The sequence below is a fragment of the Cinclus cinclus genome, chromosome 8 (assembly GCF_963662255.1).
Source record: "Cinclus cinclus chromosome 8, bCinCin1.1, whole genome shotgun sequence".
NCBI classification, from domain to species: domain Eukaryota; kingdom Metazoa; phylum Chordata; class Aves; order Passeriformes; family Cinclidae; genus Cinclus; species Cinclus cinclus.
The window spans coordinates 21,064,388-21,084,816 of record NC_085053.1 but is presented as its reverse complement, the minus strand read 5'-3'; the positions used below and the strand labels follow the sequence as shown (position 1 = coordinate 21,084,816).

The 20,429-nt window shown below is 51.0% G+C and overlaps 1 protein-coding gene across 3 annotated transcripts in view; it reads right to left on the bottom strand.

The window, feature by feature from the left end:
- RNF220 (ring finger protein 220) overlaps nt 1-20,429 on the bottom strand; it is a 211,820-nt gene that overhangs the window by 114,184 nt on the left and 77,207 nt on the right. Inside the window, exon 2 of one of the 3 annotated variants that reach the window (XM_062497111.1) lies at nt 13,140-13,214. The exons of the other annotated variants lie outside the window; for them this stretch is intronic. Within the exon in view, the coding sequence (XP_062353095.1) occupies nt 13,140-13,214 (75 nt within the window). The remainder of the gene's footprint in view (nt 1-13,139; nt 13,215-20,429) is intronic. 3 annotated transcript variants of the gene reach the window in all.

Here is a 20,429-nt window from a genome sequence, read left to right as displayed (position 1 = left end):
TCTGATTTGCTCTGTTGAAATCTTGCTTTTGAAAGGGAGACAGAGGATGTTGGAGACCTGCTCCACAGTGGTGGGGACATGGTTGCCTGTCTTGCAAGGAGAGGGGGTTATAACTATGCACACATCTGAAATGTAATTGCTGTCAGCTCTCTCCATTCTTGCAGCACGAGGCCTTTAATCTCTCCCACCAGACCCATCGGCCCTGATATTGCAGCTCCAGAAAGGCTGGTTTTATGTACTTTAACCCTGCGACCTTTACAAATCCCATCATTCCAATCAATACGTCTCATTAGCGTTAGGTAAATGTATGGGATGGATGGGGAGCTGTGCTAGCAGGAGTCTGCAAAGGGTGGGGTGGAAAGTGCTCCTGCCTGCCTGCTCTCAGGGGGTAGCACAGCGCCACCATGTTCCCTGAGATCCTGGAGACATCCTTCTCCCCACAAGCATCCTTGCCCCCAGATATCCCTCCCCACAGATGCACACCTTAGTGCAACCAGAGATGGGGGCCAGCTAATGTGGAGCATGAAGCAGAGTGCCTGCAAAACCAACTGCAGAGTCAAGAGCCCAAGTTGTTAACTGGACCAAGCTGTTGGAGTAATTTTTTTTCCTTCTCCTTGGGAAGCAGACATATGTTTTACAGCTTTTCCCTATGTTGACTAAATGAAAACATACGGGCCCCATGGCAGGTGATGGGAAAACAGCATGGGATGTGTGCAGGGCTGCCTGCCATCCCTGCCTATCAGGCAGGGAAGCTGCCAAGGAAGGCAGACACTGTGGATGTCAGGGTAAAACCATGGAGTGGGGTGAGGAAAGGAAAACTTCAACATTTCCCATGAAAATGAAGGGCTTAATTAATCCATGGAGAAATATGAATTTACACCAGATGAGTTTACACCTCACCAGCACAGGAATGCTCACTGTGCCAGGTGGGATTTACCCACAGGTTCGTGGGGCATCAGTTCACCAAGGATGCTTCAATAAAAGGATGGGGCCAATCCTGCCTTTGGGAAGGCTGGAGGCCAGACACTGTTGCCATTTTGCTTTTGCTGAGGAGGGGTCTCCCTTCCTTGTGGATCAGTGCCTGAGACAGCAGGCCTGTAAATACTATTACTGCCCATAAAGCTACCCAGCTCTCCAAAACCTGCTCAAATGTTTGACTGAAGTGACCCACTGGCACCCACAGATCCCATAGGAGGAGGCTTGGGGGCTGCTCTGGCTGCAGCATGCCCATGGTGGGACAGCATGCTGTGCTTCCTTGCTCTTTGTGGTGCCCCCAAGGGGTGGGGTGGCTTCCCAGGAGTTCACAGAATGAGTGGCTTCCAGACCTTGGCACTGCCAGCATGCCTGTGACACGTGCCTTGCTGATCCACACCGTGTCAGATCTGTGTCCTAGAGCTTGAACTGAGATATCCCATGCTCAAACTAATTCATACCCAGGAAATCCAGCTCCCCAAAAGGAAATAAAATTACTTTAAGGTTTTCTCCTCCCAGCGGGGCAGCTGGGATGCCTGAGGAGGTGAGGGTGTCTTCCTTGTCCTCCACAGGCAGGGTAAGCTTTTTCAGTGGCATCTGGAGCTGGATTTAGTTTCTGAGCTCTGCTATCCCCATCTGCAGAGCCGGCATGTTACTGCAACAGCGCTCAATCCCAACAGCTCCTGGCTCGCCTCAGCAGGAAAAGTATCCTGGTGAATATAGCACACAAAATATATGTGTACGCCTATTTCTGCAAGAGCCTACAAGAGCAAGAATTTGAAAACTACAGGCCAGCTCTGCTTTTTCACACTAGTGAGGTTTAAAGAAGGTTTTTCCATGAGGTTTAAACCTTAGAGCTGGGCCAAATACAACTCTTGCTGAAGTGCGGGCCAGCCAAATTTTCTGGTGGGGATACATGGAGCTGGATATGCGATGTTCCCATGTATGCAGGTGCTTTGGAGATTGGGCTCATGTGCTCCCCCCTTCCCAGCACTGGTGCCTGTTCTCCTTGTCTCCCTGCTGCTCTGTTTTGCTGAGGCTTTTCAGCAAGACCTCAGACTTGTTGACAAGCACTAAACTTCACTGTGGCATGAAAACTATTTAAACACTAAGCTCCCCTTGGCTTTAGCGAGATGACTCCAAGGATCTTGGCACAGCCCCTGTCAGGAGGCAGAGGAAAGGAGAAATTAATAAATCCTCTGGTGGGACCAATTTCTCTTGATGTGACACTGCTCCTTCTGGAATTAAATGTGCAAGTTCTAAAGTGTCTCTTGAGAGTGGTGGGCCAGTTCCCCGACCACCAAGCAGCCATGAAATCCAGATCTGGTCCATGACAGAAAAAACTAATCCATTGCTCAGAGCTGTCCTCTCCAGCAGAACAATTGCTGGGCCCAACAAAGCCCCTGCTCTGCAAGTCCCCAGCTCTGCCATGTACTGGGGCATCTAACCCTGGCTAAGAGCTCCAAATAGCAGGGCACCCATGTGCAGGATGCTCATGGGATCTTTCAAGGGGTTTTTTTTGACACCAGTAGTGTGGAATCATCAGCAAAACCCCCCAGGCAGCTGCAGACCCTCTGCAAGCCTTTTGGAACAGTGTTGCCCTCCTCAGTACTGAGGTCCCTGCCTGGCCATCCCTACCTGGCAGCAAGGCATCCCGCACAGCCACTGCAAAGGGGAATAGAGTGACAGGGTGGAAAGCTGACACATCCTCCAGCTGCACGGTGGTTGGAGGAGGACAGAGAAGTGGCCCTGCTGCTGTTTAACCTTCTGGGGCTTGTCTGCCAGACAAATGTTTAGCAGGAAGAGAGAGACTGTAGATAGACAAGAGGATTGGTGGGGCCAGAGACGCAGGGGACTGCATCAGCCTTAGATTTTATCTGCACCTCTGCAAGGCTTGATGACCTTGGAATCCCAATCAACAGTTGTTAATAAATGCAGGGAAGAAGTGTGAGGGGTTAAAGGCAGAACATGCAGCAGGGCACCAGGGAGCCTCTTACAGATGAGGGTGCTATCACTATGTAGTTTAATACCACCTGGAGCATATGAGCTTAGCAGCTCCCTTTCGCTTACCCGTTGCTTTTGAACAGAAGTGGGATCAGAAGGAATTCCCAAAGGCCTGGAAATCCCTGCCAGATCCATGTCAGCTACATTGGCTCCTGGATACCATTGACTCCTGGGAACCTGGGTTCCTGTGCTACACCCGTTAAAGGGATGGAGCTGAGCCCGGCTCAGGGGAAGGTGGAAAGAGGCTAGAGGAAGTTGCAGATGTGGGAGCATGAACTTCCCCATTCCTTTCACTCTTGGTCTCTCCTGGCAATATTCAGCCCTCAGGAGTGCTCTTCTGTGTACCCCTTACTACCATGCATGGCCTGGATGTGCTGGACTCCAGGCACCATTCCTTCACTGCATTTCATCTGTGTCACCAGGAGCTCCTCTTCTTTGGAAGAAGCTGGAGAAAAAAGCTGGGGGCAGCCCCAAGGCTGGGAAAAGAAAGCTGGTTTAGAGTGTCACTGGAGAGCAAGCAGGTTCTCAAAGCCTTGGAACCTCATTCCAGAGCCACAATTGCTCCCTGCTGTGCCCTGTCTCCTCCTCACCTCTGGTCTGCAAAAACTTAACTCAGCCCAGCATTTCAGTCCCAGCCATTACAATAACAAGGGTGACAAGAGATTCTTATCGTAGTGCTCAGAATCGATTTTAAGCTGAGCCCCTTTCCTGCACTTCTCCTCCTCCTCACATCTACTGGAGCAGCAGTCGGCACTGCACAGGGAATCAGCAGCTGGGTTTGCTGGAAAGCAAAGATGACAGTTCAGGATTCAGATCCCTCGAGAGATACATCCCTCAGCCTAGTAGCTTCAGCTAGCATACATCCCTCAGCTGGAGACAGAACATGGGATCAGAGCCGGGGTGCCTGGGCTTCTTCCTAACACACATCTGGGGGAGACCTGCTCAGTATCCCCAGGCTGCAGGAGGGACAATGCAGCTCTGCATCCCTGGGGAACACTGTAAGCCTCTGTCCAAGGGGATCTGAGCAAAAAGTATGGCTTCCCAGCTGAGACAGGAGCTTTTTCTCTTCCTTGTGCTTGGGTGAAAGGAAGGTGAAGATCCTGCTGACCCCACAAGAGAGACAGGGTGCATCCTGCAGTCCTGAGTGTCAAGCCTGGGGCTCACTGCATGCTGTTTTACTCTACCCTTCCAAAGAGCTCTTGCTTTCTTCATCTTAGTGTGGCCTGCCTTTGTTCAGATATCCTCCCGATTGTACCCACACACCCACACCCGAGGGGGTCATATCCTGCGCTCCCATAAGTGGCTAATGGGGACAACACCTGGGGAGAAGGCATTTCCTGCTGGCAGAGCAACGGGCTTCTAGGCTGGAGTGGGTGTCTGTAAGTCCCAGTCACAGCAAAATTGCCAGTATCCCCTTGGCATCACTGCAAGCTGCTGTCCCATCCCCTGCCCAGAGGCTCTCTATGTGTGTCCCAGAGCAAATAGAGACTGTACACAAGTTTCAGTGATGTTTGGGCTAATTTCACACAGCTGCCTTGTCTTTTGATCTCTATCTGCAGCCACTGTCTCCACCATTTAGAAAAACTCAGTCCCTCCCACCAGCCTCAAAAGGTGGCCAGATCCCTTCTTGGAGACCCCTCCGATACACCAACCCAGGCTTCCACATTTTAGTTTCTCCCTTCTCATCTGCGAGATGGCCAACACAGTCCTGTCTGCCCAGGAGGGAAGGCAGAGGACCTGGCAGCACAACTGCCCTGGGCAGTTGGCACTGCAGCTCCCCAGTTTTTGATATTGCCTTGGCTCAAATGCATGCAACCCACTCTTTGCTGCACACCTGCAAAGGTGAAGCAGGATCTCAGCAACTGGTGAGGAAACTGAGAGAGGGTGGGTTGTGGTCTTGCACAGCCACATAGCACAGTTGCTGAGGGAACTGAGATGTCCTGGTCCAGCGCTGCTGAGGGGACCAAGACAACCTGGTCTGGACTCACATGAGAAGTCTCAGTTCCTTTTGAAACCTTGAAGTCCCAGCAGCTCTGGTCACGCAGATGTTGCAAATTCTCAATTTCCTCCCAGAACATCTCTGGGAAGGGCAAAAGCACAAGGCAGCGGCAGGGGAAGCATCTGAACAATCAGGGCTTGTGTGTAGATGAAGAAAGGCCCTTCTTGTTAGCGGGTGCAGTTGAGGAGAAGCCGGGGGTATCGCAGGATGGCACCACAGGTACTCCAGCTGTGCTGACTCTCCAGCCTCACAGAGAGGGGGTTGTTGTGGGCCCAGCCCCAGCACAGGGTGTCACCGCCTGCCTTGGTTAGCAGGGATGCTCTCTCTTTGTGCCTGCTGGTTTCTGCTCCACTGACCCTCTTTGCTCCATCAGCTGGCACCATCCATCACCACTGGCAGCTGCGTCAATTCCAGGGCTCTGCAATGCCATTCTCCAGGGGAAAAACACATTTTTTTTAAGGGAAAGGAGAAGTATTTTCTCTCCTGGTACCCTGCAAGGCTCCTTTCCTCTCCTCCTCGCAGACATCTAATGCTCAGTCCAGCCCAGGGATAGGGACACAGCATGTGACTGCATTCTTCATTCTGCCCAGCCTGAAGACCTTCTCACTGGAAACCAGGGCCAGAAGGGCTGCAGTACCTGCAGTGATCCTGGGGCCAGTGTGCCCTGGCTCTGTCAGGAGCTGGGAGAAATCAGTCTGGCAGTGGCGCAGCCCTTCACACAGTGCCTTATCAGGACTAGCTGCAGCAGCAGCTCAGGGAAGGTGTTATTTCCTGTGTCTCACAGCACATGGTGGCAGTTATGAGCCAGGGTGACAGGGCAGCTGCAAGCTGGGTCAGCTGCAGGATCTGGTATGAGAATGGAATAGGGTGTATTCACACATCTGTCCCTGAAAGCCCTTCTCCAGGAGATGGTGAGTTTAGAGCATATGCTGGAAACAATGCCCCATGACTGAGTGCTCACCACACAGTGCTGGAGGGTACCTATAGCTGAGTGCTGAAAAAAAATAAGAAAACCTTCACCCCTTCCTCACTGCTTCCGTGGGCCAGGGTCAGCCCTGCAGCACCGGATGTTGGCCCAACTCTCCCCAGCCTCAACTCACTGTCCTGAGGTCCAGATACAGGACAGGACCCAACCATTTTATCAGGGCTTTGCCTCTGTCTTAAGCAGTCCCACCTCAGCAGCAGAAACATATGCCTCTTCAATCAATACTCGGCTCTTAATAGTCCTGACAATTCACAAGAAAACAGGGGCATTAAACGTTAATTATATCTATTTGGATTCAAAAAAATTTATTACTGAAGTTAATTACAGCCAGAGTCATAAAAAGGTGCACAGCAAGAGGCACTGCTGTTCTATGGGGTGAGCAGGACTGAACAACCCTGGCCACCCCAAACTGCTGCTGGACAAGGATGGAGGCATGTCCTTGCCATGCCCACCACATGGCTGGTCACTGCTCCTTGGGAAGGGACTGCCAAGGGAAGGGTCTGTGTGGGGGCTGTGCCAGGGGGGCGTGCAGAGCCAGCAGCAGAGTCTCGGGGCGCACGGCAGGTACTTGCTAAGCTGTTGTGCTGGCGGGACCTGGCCTGCCCCAGCCTGTGGGCTTCTAATTTACTACTTTCCTTTTACCGTAAAACTGAAAGGGGAAGGTGCACCCTTTAATCACTGCCTTCGGGGCCCCGCCTGAAACCACACAGAGACCAAGCGAAGGCTAGGAGTTAATGCTCCTTCCGACACCTTTTTATGATTCACGGGCCTGACCTTGAGCCATAAACCGCTCAACCTCCCCGCCACGCTGCCAGTATTTACAGCCTGCAGGGGCCATTGCACGCAGCCACCGATGCAGATCCACAGATCCACAGCCGCGCACGCCAGTACAGGTACACAGCTGGGGATGCAACAGGGATGCAGCCAGAGGTGCACAGGTTGGGATGACAACACGTCTGGGGCTGTCCACGTGGATGGGCAGTCATGGATGGATCCTAACATAGCACTGGAGATGGAGATGCATCTAGTGTGCTCATCAATCTCTGCTTATGCACACCTGTGTGTGTGCACAGGTAAATGCACCAAGATGCCCTCACCAGGAAGCCCCTGCAGACACACACCAGAGCATGTTTCATGCAGGGAGCTGGGCACCCACATGCTCCTGCCTGGGGTGGACACTGTGCTACAGTGGGGGCATTCCGCTTGTTGCAGCAGGGCAGGGGAATGCAGGGCAGCAAGCACTGTGGGCATGACTCCACAGGAAAAGGCCAGCATGAGCTAGCACACCACAACCCCCACAGTGAGTGTCCCACTCCCCAGCAAGAGGAACAGCTGCTGCCTCAAGAACCCTCAGGGCACTCCAGAGGTAGATCCTGGCATCAGGATTCATCCCACTGCATCCTACCAGCCCCAGGTCTTGCTCCAGAGGTGAGAACTACAAAAGCCTATGCTGGTCCAGACTGGAGCTGGGTGAGATCTGTTGATTAAAGCAAAGGGTGTCCCTCTGAGTGGGTTCAGGTCAGCACACTCCTTGCTTTATGCCTCAGTTTCCCTACCACTGCAGCAGGAAAAATAATCCTGACCTATCATGTTTGCATGGAGTTGGGAGGCCGAGCTTGTTAATGTTTGCGAAGTGGGTTTGGCTCCTGTGATAGAGCAAGCCAGAAATGTGAAGGTCATTATTATTAGTGGGATTAAAGCAGTTGAATCCAGAGCAAGGGGTACAGGGGAACATACCAGTCAAAGCAGTAACAAATCACACAGATGCACAACCTCAAAATAGTGATGAATGCCATGATTACAGCTTGTTTTATAAACACTGAGCAGAACCAGAGAGCTGCCACAGCACCTTTTAACACTTCTGCAAAAAAAAATCCTCCATGAATGTAGACAGGACTGAGACAAGCTGCTCCTGGAGGCACCCAGAGCCTGTCAGTGCCCACTCAGTATATGCCTAATGAGGCCACAGGCCCATAAGCATCACTTGCCAACACAGCTCACCTGGTCCTCACCAAGCCCAGGACCTTCTCCTCTGCTCCTACTGGGGCATCACAGCACTGGGTAACTTATCCCATACAAGTCTCCATTTCCCCCCCCCCCCCCCCCCCAAGTTTACAGATTATCTATTTTTTTTTCTTTCCTCCTTGCAAAACAAAAGAGGGGAAAAAAACACCCTTATCTCAGAAAACAGAGCTCAGGAAAAGGCTACTGGGCTTTTTGACTTGGTAAGTCCCCATTGGTAGCCTTGCTTGTCACAGAGAATTTATCAGCCAAAAAGTGCTGGTATAATGTGCCATATAACTTGTGCATAAACAAACTTCAGCATGATAAATGCCCTGCTTTGAAGCCATAAAGTTATTAGCTAGTGGCTGTTAGCTACTGCTTAGCATGGGATATGCTCCTTCTGTTAACCCCTGATGCCCTGCCTGCGCTCAGAACCCCAGGGAGATCTCTGAGGGCACCTCCACACAGAAGGAAAGCAAGGACGGATCTGATGGGCAAGGATGCTTCTGCTGGCATCTGTGCACATAGTACTTGATGCAAGGCTGAGGGAGGGAAATGCTTGCTGGGAATGGGGCTCTGAAGGCGGGCAGCTCCTTGCTGTCCTATTTGAGCACTTCGGCAGCTTCTCTCCTTCCCTCTGCCCCTCAAGAGGCAAATGCAGAGGGGAGCAAGGCTGGGGCAGTTAGGCATGTACTCATAGCTCAGACCTTCTGGGTGTGCATCTGTTTCAGAGATGGGGTGGGAGGAAGTCAGCCACCCCTCCAGTGCCCATGTAACCTCCTTTAGGTGAAGAGCTGCCCAGGACTTTAAAGTAAAAGCCCGAAATTCTCCTGGCGGCAGCCAGGCAGAAAGCTTCAGTGAGGTGTTTAGAGTTCCCTCTGCTGCTTGCAGTGCATGGCTGCCTGCAGCTCCTGGTGAGCACAGCCTTGCCAGAGCCTGGGAGATGCTGGAGACACAGAGCTGTGTCCCAGGGCCAGCACCACAGAACCAGCAGTGCCACGGCTCCCGCCAGCACCACATCTATGGAGCACCCTCCACTGCACAGAGCCAGGCTGTGACACCCACCGAGGACCTCTGGTCCCCCAGGCCACCTCCTGCTTTTGTCCCACTGGACTAAGACGGGGAGCTGGGCATGCTAAGGATGGCAGCAGGTCTCCAAGGCATGGACAGAGTTACACAGCAGTGGGGCAACTTGTTGCAGACACAGCCTGGAGTCCCTGAGCTGCAGTGGGAGATGCTGGTGCCCAGGGGTTAAGTGCTATTCCTTTCCCAGTAAAACCACTCCTGCAAGGCAGCAGGAGGTGTTTCATCAGGGCCAGCTGGGGGGGGGGAGGGCAGCAGCACTCAGGGCTGCCTCAGTGCCTGTTCCTCATTAGAAGTCCAGTGTTGAAGAAACTCGTAATTAGAGTCCTGAGTATTAATTAATCTCCATGACCCTCCTCTCATTCTTTTTCCACCACTCCCACAGCTCAGGAGGTCAGCCTGGATTATTAACACAGGCAAGCAAAGGATGGCAAGCTCATCAGGTCGGTTGGCAGACCTTGGGCCACATTCCCATGTTCAGAGCAGCCAAAGGCACCATGTCCCTGCCCAACAGCATGACTTCCCTTCCCTCTCTCCTCTCTCTCGATAGGGGTCATCTCACTCACTTGGGCACAGTCAGCACTTTGGGGACAGCAGTCAATGAGCTGAAGCATCCCAGAATGAGCAGAGCTGCTTCTATGCTATCTCGGTCTGCACAGTCCTTTGCAGAGTGGCTGAGGGCAGACTCCTACATTCCAGGGGCCTGGATGAGCCTTGCTGGAGACAACTTACCCTTGGAGACCCCAGCATGATGGAGTGCAGAGCCACAATCACAACCAAAAACATCACTGAAAGGTCTTCAGGCATCCCACCTCTGCTCATTTGGGTCTTTAAGAGCCTCAGCATCATAAAGGCATTGCTGGAGCATGGAGAGGACATGGGCATCCTTTGTACAGCATGGCCCTTCCATCCTAGGGCTATCCATGCCACTTGGGATGGCCAGATTCCCTGGAAAGATGCTGCCCAGGCACAACCCAAGGGCTGATATACTACAAAGAGCTGCCACAGAGCAAGGAAACAAGATATGAAATAAATCCAAACTTTTCTGACTCCCTCATAACCACCAACTGGTACCCTCATTTGATTTTTTCCCCTTTTCTGCTGCAGCAATAAAAAGGGGAAAATCAACATCCAAATGATCTTGTTTATGGTGACTAAATAAGCTGCATGTGCTTAATCCGTTAGAGTTTAATGAATTTACGACTTGCTCTGGAATTTGACAAGGGCTGTAAAAGAGTAATTAACATTTATCAGTGTGTTTTTTACACACACCCCACCCTCCTCCCGCCTCCCTTCCCTCCTCCTGCTGCCTGTCGCAAAGCAGTACCGGGTATCGGGGGGAATATAAAAGTGATCAATTAATTCTTAATAATCTCAGGGAAAGATTGTAGAGTCACAGTATGAACTCAGGGAGTGTCAATAAACATGCCAAAGGTTGGTCCCCCTTTCCTGGCGCTGCTGCAGAGGAATGTGGGCAGCCAGGGAGGGGATGGGGCTGCAGGGGTGGTGCTTTGGTGGACCAGTCCTGCACCCCTTTCCTTCTCTGTTGCACTTCACTGCCCTCCAGAGCAGCTTTCTGTCACTGACACAGTGGCCTCTGGGACAGGATGAGAGGGAACGGGGGGCTGCTGACAAGCGGGGTCCCATCTAACATAGCAGTGGTGGTGATTCGGAACACAACCCCAGTTGCTAACTATGCTAGTCAATAGGTCTGTCCTAATAGACCTGAACTTGTTGGAAGGGACCCCAAACTCCCCACCCTGGTCACAGGGCAGCTGAACATCTGCTTAGATGAAGAGTTGCCCCTCTGTCACCCTGTTGTCACTCAAAACAGGCGGCTGCTGCTGTTTCAGCTGCACTAGACATGAGGGTACATTCCTGCTGGCCCCTGAGACAAGGGAGGGTCACACCTTGCTTGCGCCCAGACCTCCCCGCTGCTTAGCTGCTGTGGAGCAGGGAGGCAAGCAGGGATGCAATTTGGGGGCTGCAAGGCAACAAGCCTAGGCTTCCCCTACCAGTCCCAGGGTGGGCTGAAAATGATCTAAGGATCCCAAGAGATTCCTGTGCTGGGAGCCCAGTGTGCTCCACCTTGGGCCACTTCCCTTGGTAGTCCTGGAAAGGAAAGACAGAAAGAGCTACGCCATCACCTTCCTGGTAGGTAAGATGGACGTGTCCCTTGCTTCTGTGACTGCAGTATCCTGCCCCCAGCAGTAGCCTTTGCATGCATGTATGTGACCACAGTGTGGGGAAGCTGCATGACTGGACATCCATCTGGGAAGAGAAAGGTCAGTGCTCCTGGGGATCACCAGGCTCCATGGAGGAGACAGCGAAACATCTGGGCTTGGCTGTGGGGCAGAGGGTCCTGGAGACCCACAAACAAAAGATCAAGATGATAAATCCTCAGAGGTTTGAGACTGTCTGGGGGTCTGCTCCAGCCAGAAACAAATTCTCCCTGTCGAACATAATAGCCCAGAAATAAGCAATGATACAGGGATGGAGAGGGCTGGCTGCAGGGAGTCTGGAAAATCTCTGCCCAATCCCACGCAGAGCACTAGTGGGGGTGGGAGGTGGAGGCAGCAATAGCCTTGCAGTCAGGCTGAGATCCTTGTGCCAGGTACACACCTGCCAGCTGGATGGGGCAAACTTGGGATTTCTTGTGAGGTGGGAGTTGTTCAAGCCATCCTGAAGCAGCTGAGTGCAGGACAGGCAGGGAAGAGAAAGGGAAAGTAAGAGGGTGACCTTGCCTTTATTTCACCTTGACTGGTTTGAATCCAGCTAGCTGGCCTGGACTGTGGGGCTGGGCAGGGAGCAGAGCTGGTGGGGAGCAGGATTGAGCCCTCATGCAGGGCAAGTGAGTGAGGGAGGGGGCTGCAGCAGAGTAACTCTGCATGGCCAAATCATCAGAGAGCACCAGATCCCAGGAGCCTCTGAATGAGAGTCTCCAAACTTGGGCAGGCTTGTAGTGCCAGGGGCTGCACAAAAGTGGCACAAATGCACCTGGGAGGGAAAAACAGAGACATGGAGAGGGGTTTCAGGCCACCAGGACTGGTCCCAGCACACCAACATCTAGGTCTCCATTGCACAGTGTAGCCAACATCCAGAGCCAAGGCCGCCAAAATCACTCAGGAAACACTTGTCAGCACCAGTTGCTCTTGCAGTACTCTGCATTGCTGTCCACAGATCCCCTGCATGACCTCTGGATCTCCTCTGCTGGAGGAGAGGATGCTCTGTCGGGCAGTGAGAGGGCAGAGGGGGGCTGCACTCCCTCTGCCTGGGCTGGCTCAGATGCTCCCATGTCAACCTGTCTAAACAGCACCTCCTCCTGCAGACCTCGCACTGGGGTCAGCAGCTCAGCATCTCTGGGATTTGTCATGGTGGTCCAAACAGCAGCGTGGAACAGGCATTCCAAAGGCCTGGGCCAACCAAACCCACCATCATCCATCCATCTGCCAGAAAAGTGGTCCCTGGGGCTGAGGTGACTAGGGTGGCATTGGGCAAGTCCTCCTTGGCCACTGCCACACTGCCTCACACCTGGCCCTGGTCATTCCCCAGCCTTGTCCACTCAGGTGCTGCTGACTGTTACAACAAAGAGCATTTATCCAGCTGCACCCCCAGTTTCTCCTGATTTCCATTTCCCTTTCCTGTCATTCAGGTGTGACAATTTTAATACCCATCAATAATAAGGTGGATGGTAAGCATAACCGAATGTGCAGCCCTGTGTTGACTTTTCTCCACCTGACCAGTCACACTTCAGATGACAAAAGAGTTGGAAGGAGTTAAGAGGAGACCCCCCCCCCCCGCCCAGGTCCTCTAAATGCCCTGTCCAGGGCTTTAAGCCCATAAGCATTGGTGCAAAGGATGATTTTTAAGCCATGATTATAAGTAATCTATTGATCCTTTTGACTCTATTATGACAGATTAAGCATTTCAATAAAACACCTATTAATCATGCATTAACCCTTCTCAGCTATTTATACATTGAATACCAGATCAACAAGGATGTTTGAATTTCTAAGAGGCTTTTTGGAGGGTGAGAGAGGGGAGATTTCTTTAGATAACAACAACAACAAGAAGAAAATAATGCAAACTTACAGAGGGGGAGAGTTAAAATCATACGATGAGTGGCAGTTGCAGACGCCTGGGGCCCTCTTTGGTTGTCGCTTCTATCTGGCAATCAATTGACAAGAAATTGAGATTATGAAACATTGTGCCTATAATCAAAGGAGGTGGGCATAATTCCCCCATCTGAGGCCAAATCTCCACTCCCCCATGCGAACCAACATCAGGGAACACCAGTAATTTGGCCTTTGTCAGGTATGAGGCAATGCTGACACCAATTTTAAAGTGAATGTGTCCACCAGCCCCATGGGTCTTTTTGGCAAACTTGGAGCAAGGCTGTAACACCCTAAAGGTGGATCCTACTGGAGCATCTAAGATTTTTTGTGAGAGACTTCATCTGGAGCAACAGAGTAAAAAGAAAAGGAAAGCAAGCACTCCACCAGCTCAGGCCAGTTGGGAATGGGCACAGGTTGTTCAACCCCTCTCCTTGCCCTTCCTTGAAACCCACAGCACCAGCGTGGAATGGCTCAGCTTGCAGACCTGGACCGGCACAGCCCTGGAGCCTCTTGTGTACGTGCTGGAGAGGGGGCAGACGGGCCTTCCTCCCACCCCAGCCGTTGCAGCCTCAGAAACCACAAAGTCCCCGGGTGCATTAGGAACTGCCTGGAGGCTGGAGCTTCCTGCAGGTGCCCCATGCTCATGAATCACCCGGTGTCAGGGCCTGGGGTGCCCAACGGCTGGCTGACCGCTGAGACACCCAGGGAGTCCTGCCCTGGGATGCACCTGCCTCCCCACCACGCCATCCCAGCTAGGCAAGGGTTAAGCAGGCATTAATCATATTGTTTGAGAGACATTTCAAAGCCTCTTCCAAATATTATAAAAAATGTCTTTAATCATCTAATAGCATGAACTCCTCTGATGATGGATGGAGAGAAGTCGCCTCTCTCCTCCTGATCCTAACAGATGAGGCTGAAGAGCTGCTGCTCTGGGGGGGGAGGAAATTGGGGAGGGGGCTTGGGGAAGAGAAGGACATTTCTCAACCTCCCACCAGAGCAGTTATAAATATGAGGTCATACAGAAAGAGATGGTAACACATTAAAGGCTCTTGAGATATTAGTCTGTCAGCCTTGTTAGACACAGCCTATTTGGGACTGACTGCGTAATTAGAGGCTGGGGTACCCATAACTCATTGGTGTTTATATGGTAGGAAGGGGTTCCAGTCACCATCACTCTAAGCACTCTGAGAAGCCATCTTCATCAAGCATTAAACCCCACTCCCTGCTGCAACTATAATCCTCCCACCAGTAAAAACTGATCCTGTTTCCCTTTGCTTGCTCTTCCCACTGAGCCTGGAGCCCATTGCATGCTCAGTGAGTCCACCCTTACCTCTCTCCTCCCTTCTAGGTAGGGAAGAGGGTTACAACTTAGCCAAGGTGCCCCAAAGTAGTTAAGTGAACAAGTGGAGAAGTCTTGGCTCCCAGTTCCCCTTTCCATGGAACAGCCCCTGGGGAGCAGTCCATGCTCTGCTCTGCAAGGGAATGCATTCCCTGAAAACCCCTTGACAGCCTCCACAGCAAGTTTGACCTGCTCCCTTCTGCTCTCCAAGGAGTAGCTCCAGGCTGGGTTGGAAACAGCTTGAACAAAGATGGTCCTGGGAAAGACTAAGCAGAAATGAGTCCAAGGAAAGGCAAAAACATGCAAGAACCCAGAAGAGCTTGTCACTTCTGCCCTACTGTGAGCATCCCCATGTTTGGTGGGGAAGCTGGTTAGGAGCTGGGTTTTCCATTTGTTCTCCAGTTTCTCTTCTCAGTTCTGTCTAGGTGGCAGTGAGCACCAACATGAACAGGCACTTCCCAGTCAACCCAGTCAAAATTTTGGACAAGTGAAACAGGGAAAGGGAGCATTTCTCTTATGAAACTGAGCAAAGTAATGGCTCCACATTGCCAGCTTGGATTCAACAGAGAACAGACAGGGAGCAGTGAGCAGGGGAGGCAAGCAAAAATCAAACCCAGCCCCATGCACCCCAGAGAGCTTTCCTAGCAGCACAACTCTGTAAGTCCTCTTGCTGTGTGCAGGAGGAAAACTAAACTCCAGGAAGTGCAGGGACATCAAATGAGAAAAGAGCCCTTGCTGCAGAAATTGCCTGACACTAACCAAGGTCCATGGCATGGCCACCCAATGCCTTATCCCCTCTTCCTGCTTGCTTCTTGTAGCTGGGGAGGGGGCAAAGGGTCTGCAGAGGAGGGGGCAACCCCATTGCTTCCCAGGACGAGCTAGGATAATGAATCCTGATGGGGGAAGTGACCTTTTCCAAATGCCACATGTCATTGGATTTTATATCACACCAGGACAATGTACCATGGGTATTAAAATCGTTTTTCCAATAGAAGTATGCGTGTGTATGTGTGTGTCAGAGAAAGATGTGAGGAAAATAAAATTAAGATGTGAAAATTAGGCTGCCTCTAAACATGGCCTTTAGAGGAAGATTTGGGTCCTCACAGAGCAGGACTGGAAGAAAAGATGCATGCCCTTTGCTCCAGAGATCACAGATTATTTTGTCAAGGGAATACGGCTTGTCCAAACACTATGACACTAGAAAAACAAAAAAGGAACTCAAGTCCTGATCTCTGTTTCTAAAGTTCTGCAAAGACTTTCAACTCTACAGTGTCCCTCTGCTGTGAAGGGACCCCTCCAGAGCTGCTCTACCTATGGAGACACACACAGATACATGTGGAGCACAGATCACCTTGCACGTGTGCTCCGGGACATCCCCAAGTGTTAGTCTGGTGCATAAGAAGACTGCCAAGTCCTGCATGATAGACAATGCCAACTTGCTCAGTCTCACCTGGGATGCAAAGCAACCCCTATCCCTATGGGAGAACCCAAAGATGTGTGCAGAGCATCCATGGAGTTACCCACACACACAGGTATGGACACTCTCCCCATATATGCCAGGATACTTTCTGATGTTAAAACACAATGTGAAAAGGCAGGCACTGGAAGCCAAATTCACTTGAACTCCAGCCTGTTCCCTCAATCTGCAGGGCAATTGTCTGGCTGAAACAACAATTGTCCGGCTGGGACAAAAAAAAAAAAAAAAAAAAAAAAAAAAAAGGAACAAGCTGTGTTTGTTTATTCAGCTTCTTTCTCCCTCTCTTCTCTTGACAATACCCTGACACCGTGTCCTGCTGCACCAGGGTTGCAACCCCAAAGGGCTAAATTTATCCCAGCTGGAGCCCTGTTTACAAGCCTTGTCCTGTTTACAGCATGGTCCATCCTGCCCAGGGCTAGGCAGTGGCCATCTCTGGGGTGGACAATTCAAGCCTCACCTTCCTTGGCCTCTGCTGTTCCCAGGTCCATGTGGTGCCTGATAAGATGCCCAACTCCCTGCACTCCTCATGTACTTGCACACTTGGCAGCTCTGTGGCCCCCTGCCCATCTGGGAAGCAATGAGGAGATTTGGTTTGCATGGGCTGCTCCTTGTCCAGCTTAGTTCTGTGGTGGTCCAGGTGGCTACAGCCTCCATCAGGGCTGGCTGGTGGCAAACCACCACTCAGGAAAACACTGGTTGCAAGTTCAGCAATGAGGGTGCAGTGCATTCCATGTGAAGCCAGCAGGGAACAACCATGCTTCACCATGAAAGCATTAGAGGAGCTGCATGGGTTATGCAGCCATGCATGGATGCTCTGCTCTCCATACTTTACACAGAAGTCACTTCTTTTTCTTGCTGTCACTCATCCATCCCTCTCTTCCTGGTGGGTTCACATGGGAGGACAAGGCTGGTGGGATCTTAGCTCCTCTTCTGGATGACAGAGCTGGGTGTCACTCTAGGATTCTGAACGGCTGAGCCTGAACAGACATGATGGGTCAAAGGCTTTGTGAACAGATTAATCTTGGGGAGCTGGAGGAGGGGCGCTCACTGCCAACTCCCCCCTCGCACTCTTCCTACACGGATTCCCATCTCTGCTGGTATGCACTGGCCTTGGTCTGCTGTGGTGTGGTGGGACCTCACCTGTTTGCCCTCCAGCATGGGGGGGTCTCCTGCCATCCCAGACTGCCTCACCTGCAGGAGCTCCTTTTGGCAGGACTCAGTTGGAAACATCCAGGCTCTTATTTGCTGTTTAATGAATTCAAGCTAATTAATCCAAACACATTAAAAGTTTTCATTAAACCTCTGGCTTGCTGTCAGAATTGGCCACAAGTTTGGAGAGGCTGGGAGTCATAAGAGTGGTTTCAGGGGCGACTGAAAACTCTCACCTAGGAACCTGTGTGCCACCTTCTGCCCTGTCACCCTTTCCATGTCCATGCCTGGTGTCAGTGGATGCAGAGGGGATGTGAGAGCCCTGTAGATGTGAAATGAACCAGCTGATCGTGTGCTACTGCAGCCTCCTTTATCAGGGCAGTAAACAGAAGCTCACCTCATCCCCAGTGGCAGGGCCACTGCTCTGCAATGATAGATCCCTCTTTGCACCTGCTAGGGGCTACATCCACTTAGGCTTAATGAGTGAGCAACCTTCAGCATGCTGATGATGCAGCCTTTTCTCACACAGATCTGGTGGAAAACATTTCCCAATGTTTCCCTGGGAAGCCTCCTGCTTGAAGCCAGGATTCCTGGATCACATGTCGTGATAAGGGGCCCCTTGTGTGCATATGGAGGAGAAAGGAGGATCTCAGAGAGAGACACTGATGTGGGATCAGCTCCCAAGCTGGATGAGGGTCTCAAATCCCAGTGCCCAATGCTGCATCTGTGCAAGGAAGCGTCCAAGAGCAGCTGAGTCTGGACCAAGGCTCCAGTTGCTGCTGGCACAGGAGCAAAAGAACAAGTTACCAAAACCTTCCTGTTGCTACATTTTCTGGAGACAAATAGATTGTCCAGAGCAATGCCCATGGTGGCCCTGTCATGGTATCCATCTTCCAAGTGCCTCCTTGTCTCTCACTGATCACTCTACCTCACTTCTTGCCTACAGCCCAGTTTGGGTTTGTTTGTACCCTGGGTGGGGAGAAGCCTTTCTGCACGGTGCGTCCTGAATGGCATCATGGTGAAGCAGAAGCTCCAGGGAGAGCAGGAGAGGGGTTGTACAGCCCAGCCAGCCCACCTCCCTATCCAGAGTTTTGGAGATAATTTGTGCATGACTGTGGGTGGGGATGAATTTGAGCATAAAGGCTTGTCTACATGAAGTGCTGCTCCTGAGAAGCAATGCTCCCCATGCTGGGCATTTCCTATTCCCAAAATAATACTTTGTTTGTTCAAGTTCACCAGACCTTCCTTCACTCTGAAATACAAATGGAAGTTTTGGGGAATATTTCAAAAGTCAGAAAATCACCTCCACCCTTCATTCATGTCCACTTCCAAACACAGGTAGGACATTAAAGGAAGGGCTAATGGGGTGGTACATCTGCACACAAACATATATGTGTGTGCCCCTCACACGTGCAGCTCCTCCTCTCCGGAAGAAGATCTTCTTGTCAGGAAGTCACGGCCCTGATTACTTTGTCTTCCACGTTTAAGAACATCCCTAACTGCTCCTTGGATAGCTCAATTAGTAAAGTGAATATATTATATAAAGTCTAAAAGATTAAACTATCATAGGCAGCCCATAATTTCATGAAGAAGTCAGGGGAGCATATCCCTCTTATTAACTCTATAACAAATGTGATGAAAATGTTCAAATAGAATGTTAATGCAATGTTACGTGTAATTTTCCCAGGCGATTTTCTGCTGAAATATTTCTTTATTAATAGTAATTGAGGGTATAAATTATGAATGAGGCGATTTTCTCCTTTCACTGGGAAAGACGTACTAATGGCAATAATTCTTTATAATAATTTTTTGGGGGGAGAATGGGGAGGGAGCTAGGGTGAGGGGTTTAAAGAAAAAAAATCTTTAAAGGGATTGCAAAATATATAGACTAGCAGTGCATGTTTTATGGCAGGGCGCTGTATTTTATATCCGTGTGCTGGCCATCAGTCCTGTGTGGGTCTGTACTGCACGTGCACAACAAGGTTCAGGCCTCTGGCAAAGACGATTTCCTCCTCTATTCTACATGTGTAAAGCCTGGCATCAAGTACAGGGAGTATGAGAGCACCAGTGCTGTGAGTCTGCAAATTCAGGACTCCCTGTTTCACTGTTTAAGGAAAAGAGTGGCAGGAAGCACACAGTAACTACAGGCACTTGTGGTTAGTAGGTGGGTACTCAGGGATGAACAGGTTAGTGATACAGGCTCCTGTGAATTTAATACAGACTCTGACACCTTTCCATGTTCTCACCATAACCAAAAGCACTTTTTTGTGCTTGTAGCTGGGGTTTTTGGGGGTGTGTTTTACCATCAATTCAGCCAATTGATGGTAATTCAATTCAATCTTGACTCCCAAGCACCTTCATCCAGGGAGATGTGCAGCAGTGACGCTTGGTCCTACAGCCACTGAATCTTGTGCAGCCTTGAAGTGGGGTGGGACTGGGGGCAATGCTGACTTCCGAATGTCACCCCCCACCCCTCTGTGGGACAGAGCCTGGGGACACACACAAGGCCAGCCCAGGGCCATGTGCTCGCATGCCACAGACAGGCAGCACCAAGCAGCACAGCTGCTTGCAAGGAAACAAAAACTCCTTTTGGTGATGCCAGAATGAAAGGGGCATTTTACAAGGATTTCAGAGCTTGCTCTCCTTCAGGTTTGTATGGTTTTTTCAACAGACCAAACGATTTCAAAATTTTTCCACTCAATTAAAATAAATGGTTTGAGTGCAATTCTTAGCCCCTTCTTCCTGCACACATCTCTCTTCTCAAAGAAAGACAAAGGCGAAAGAAACCCTTAAATTTTCATTACACTTCAATTGGCTTTAAAAAACCTTCTGAAAGGTTTAAAACTTTTATAACAAAGAATCCACTTTCCCCCAGAATTCTATTTAAAACTTTTCCCAGGAAGGAAACTTTTCAAACAAGCATAGGAAGAAAAACTCCTGACTCCAGGCCTTTGCCACATGAGCTAAAGAGCTTCAGCTAGCTAAAAGATGCCTCTGGTAAGGACTTCCACTGAGTGTGGCCAGTACATACCAGTACCCAGCACAGGGTAGAGATCCTGGACAGCCATACACAGGGGTGCAGATGTGCCCCAGATGAGTGCAGATGTCTTGAGGAGTGGGTGGCTTTGCTCCTTCCCATGGCAGCCCTTACATAGTGGGGGATTCCCCCTGCTCAGGCTTCTCCCTGAGCTCTCCACTGGACTGAAAGAAGAGCTAGAGCTGGTCCTACTGCAGCCAGTTGAGTGTGCTGCCCTGTCTCTCCCCTTCTCTGGAGGCACAGACCCTCAGGCCCTGCCCGTGGC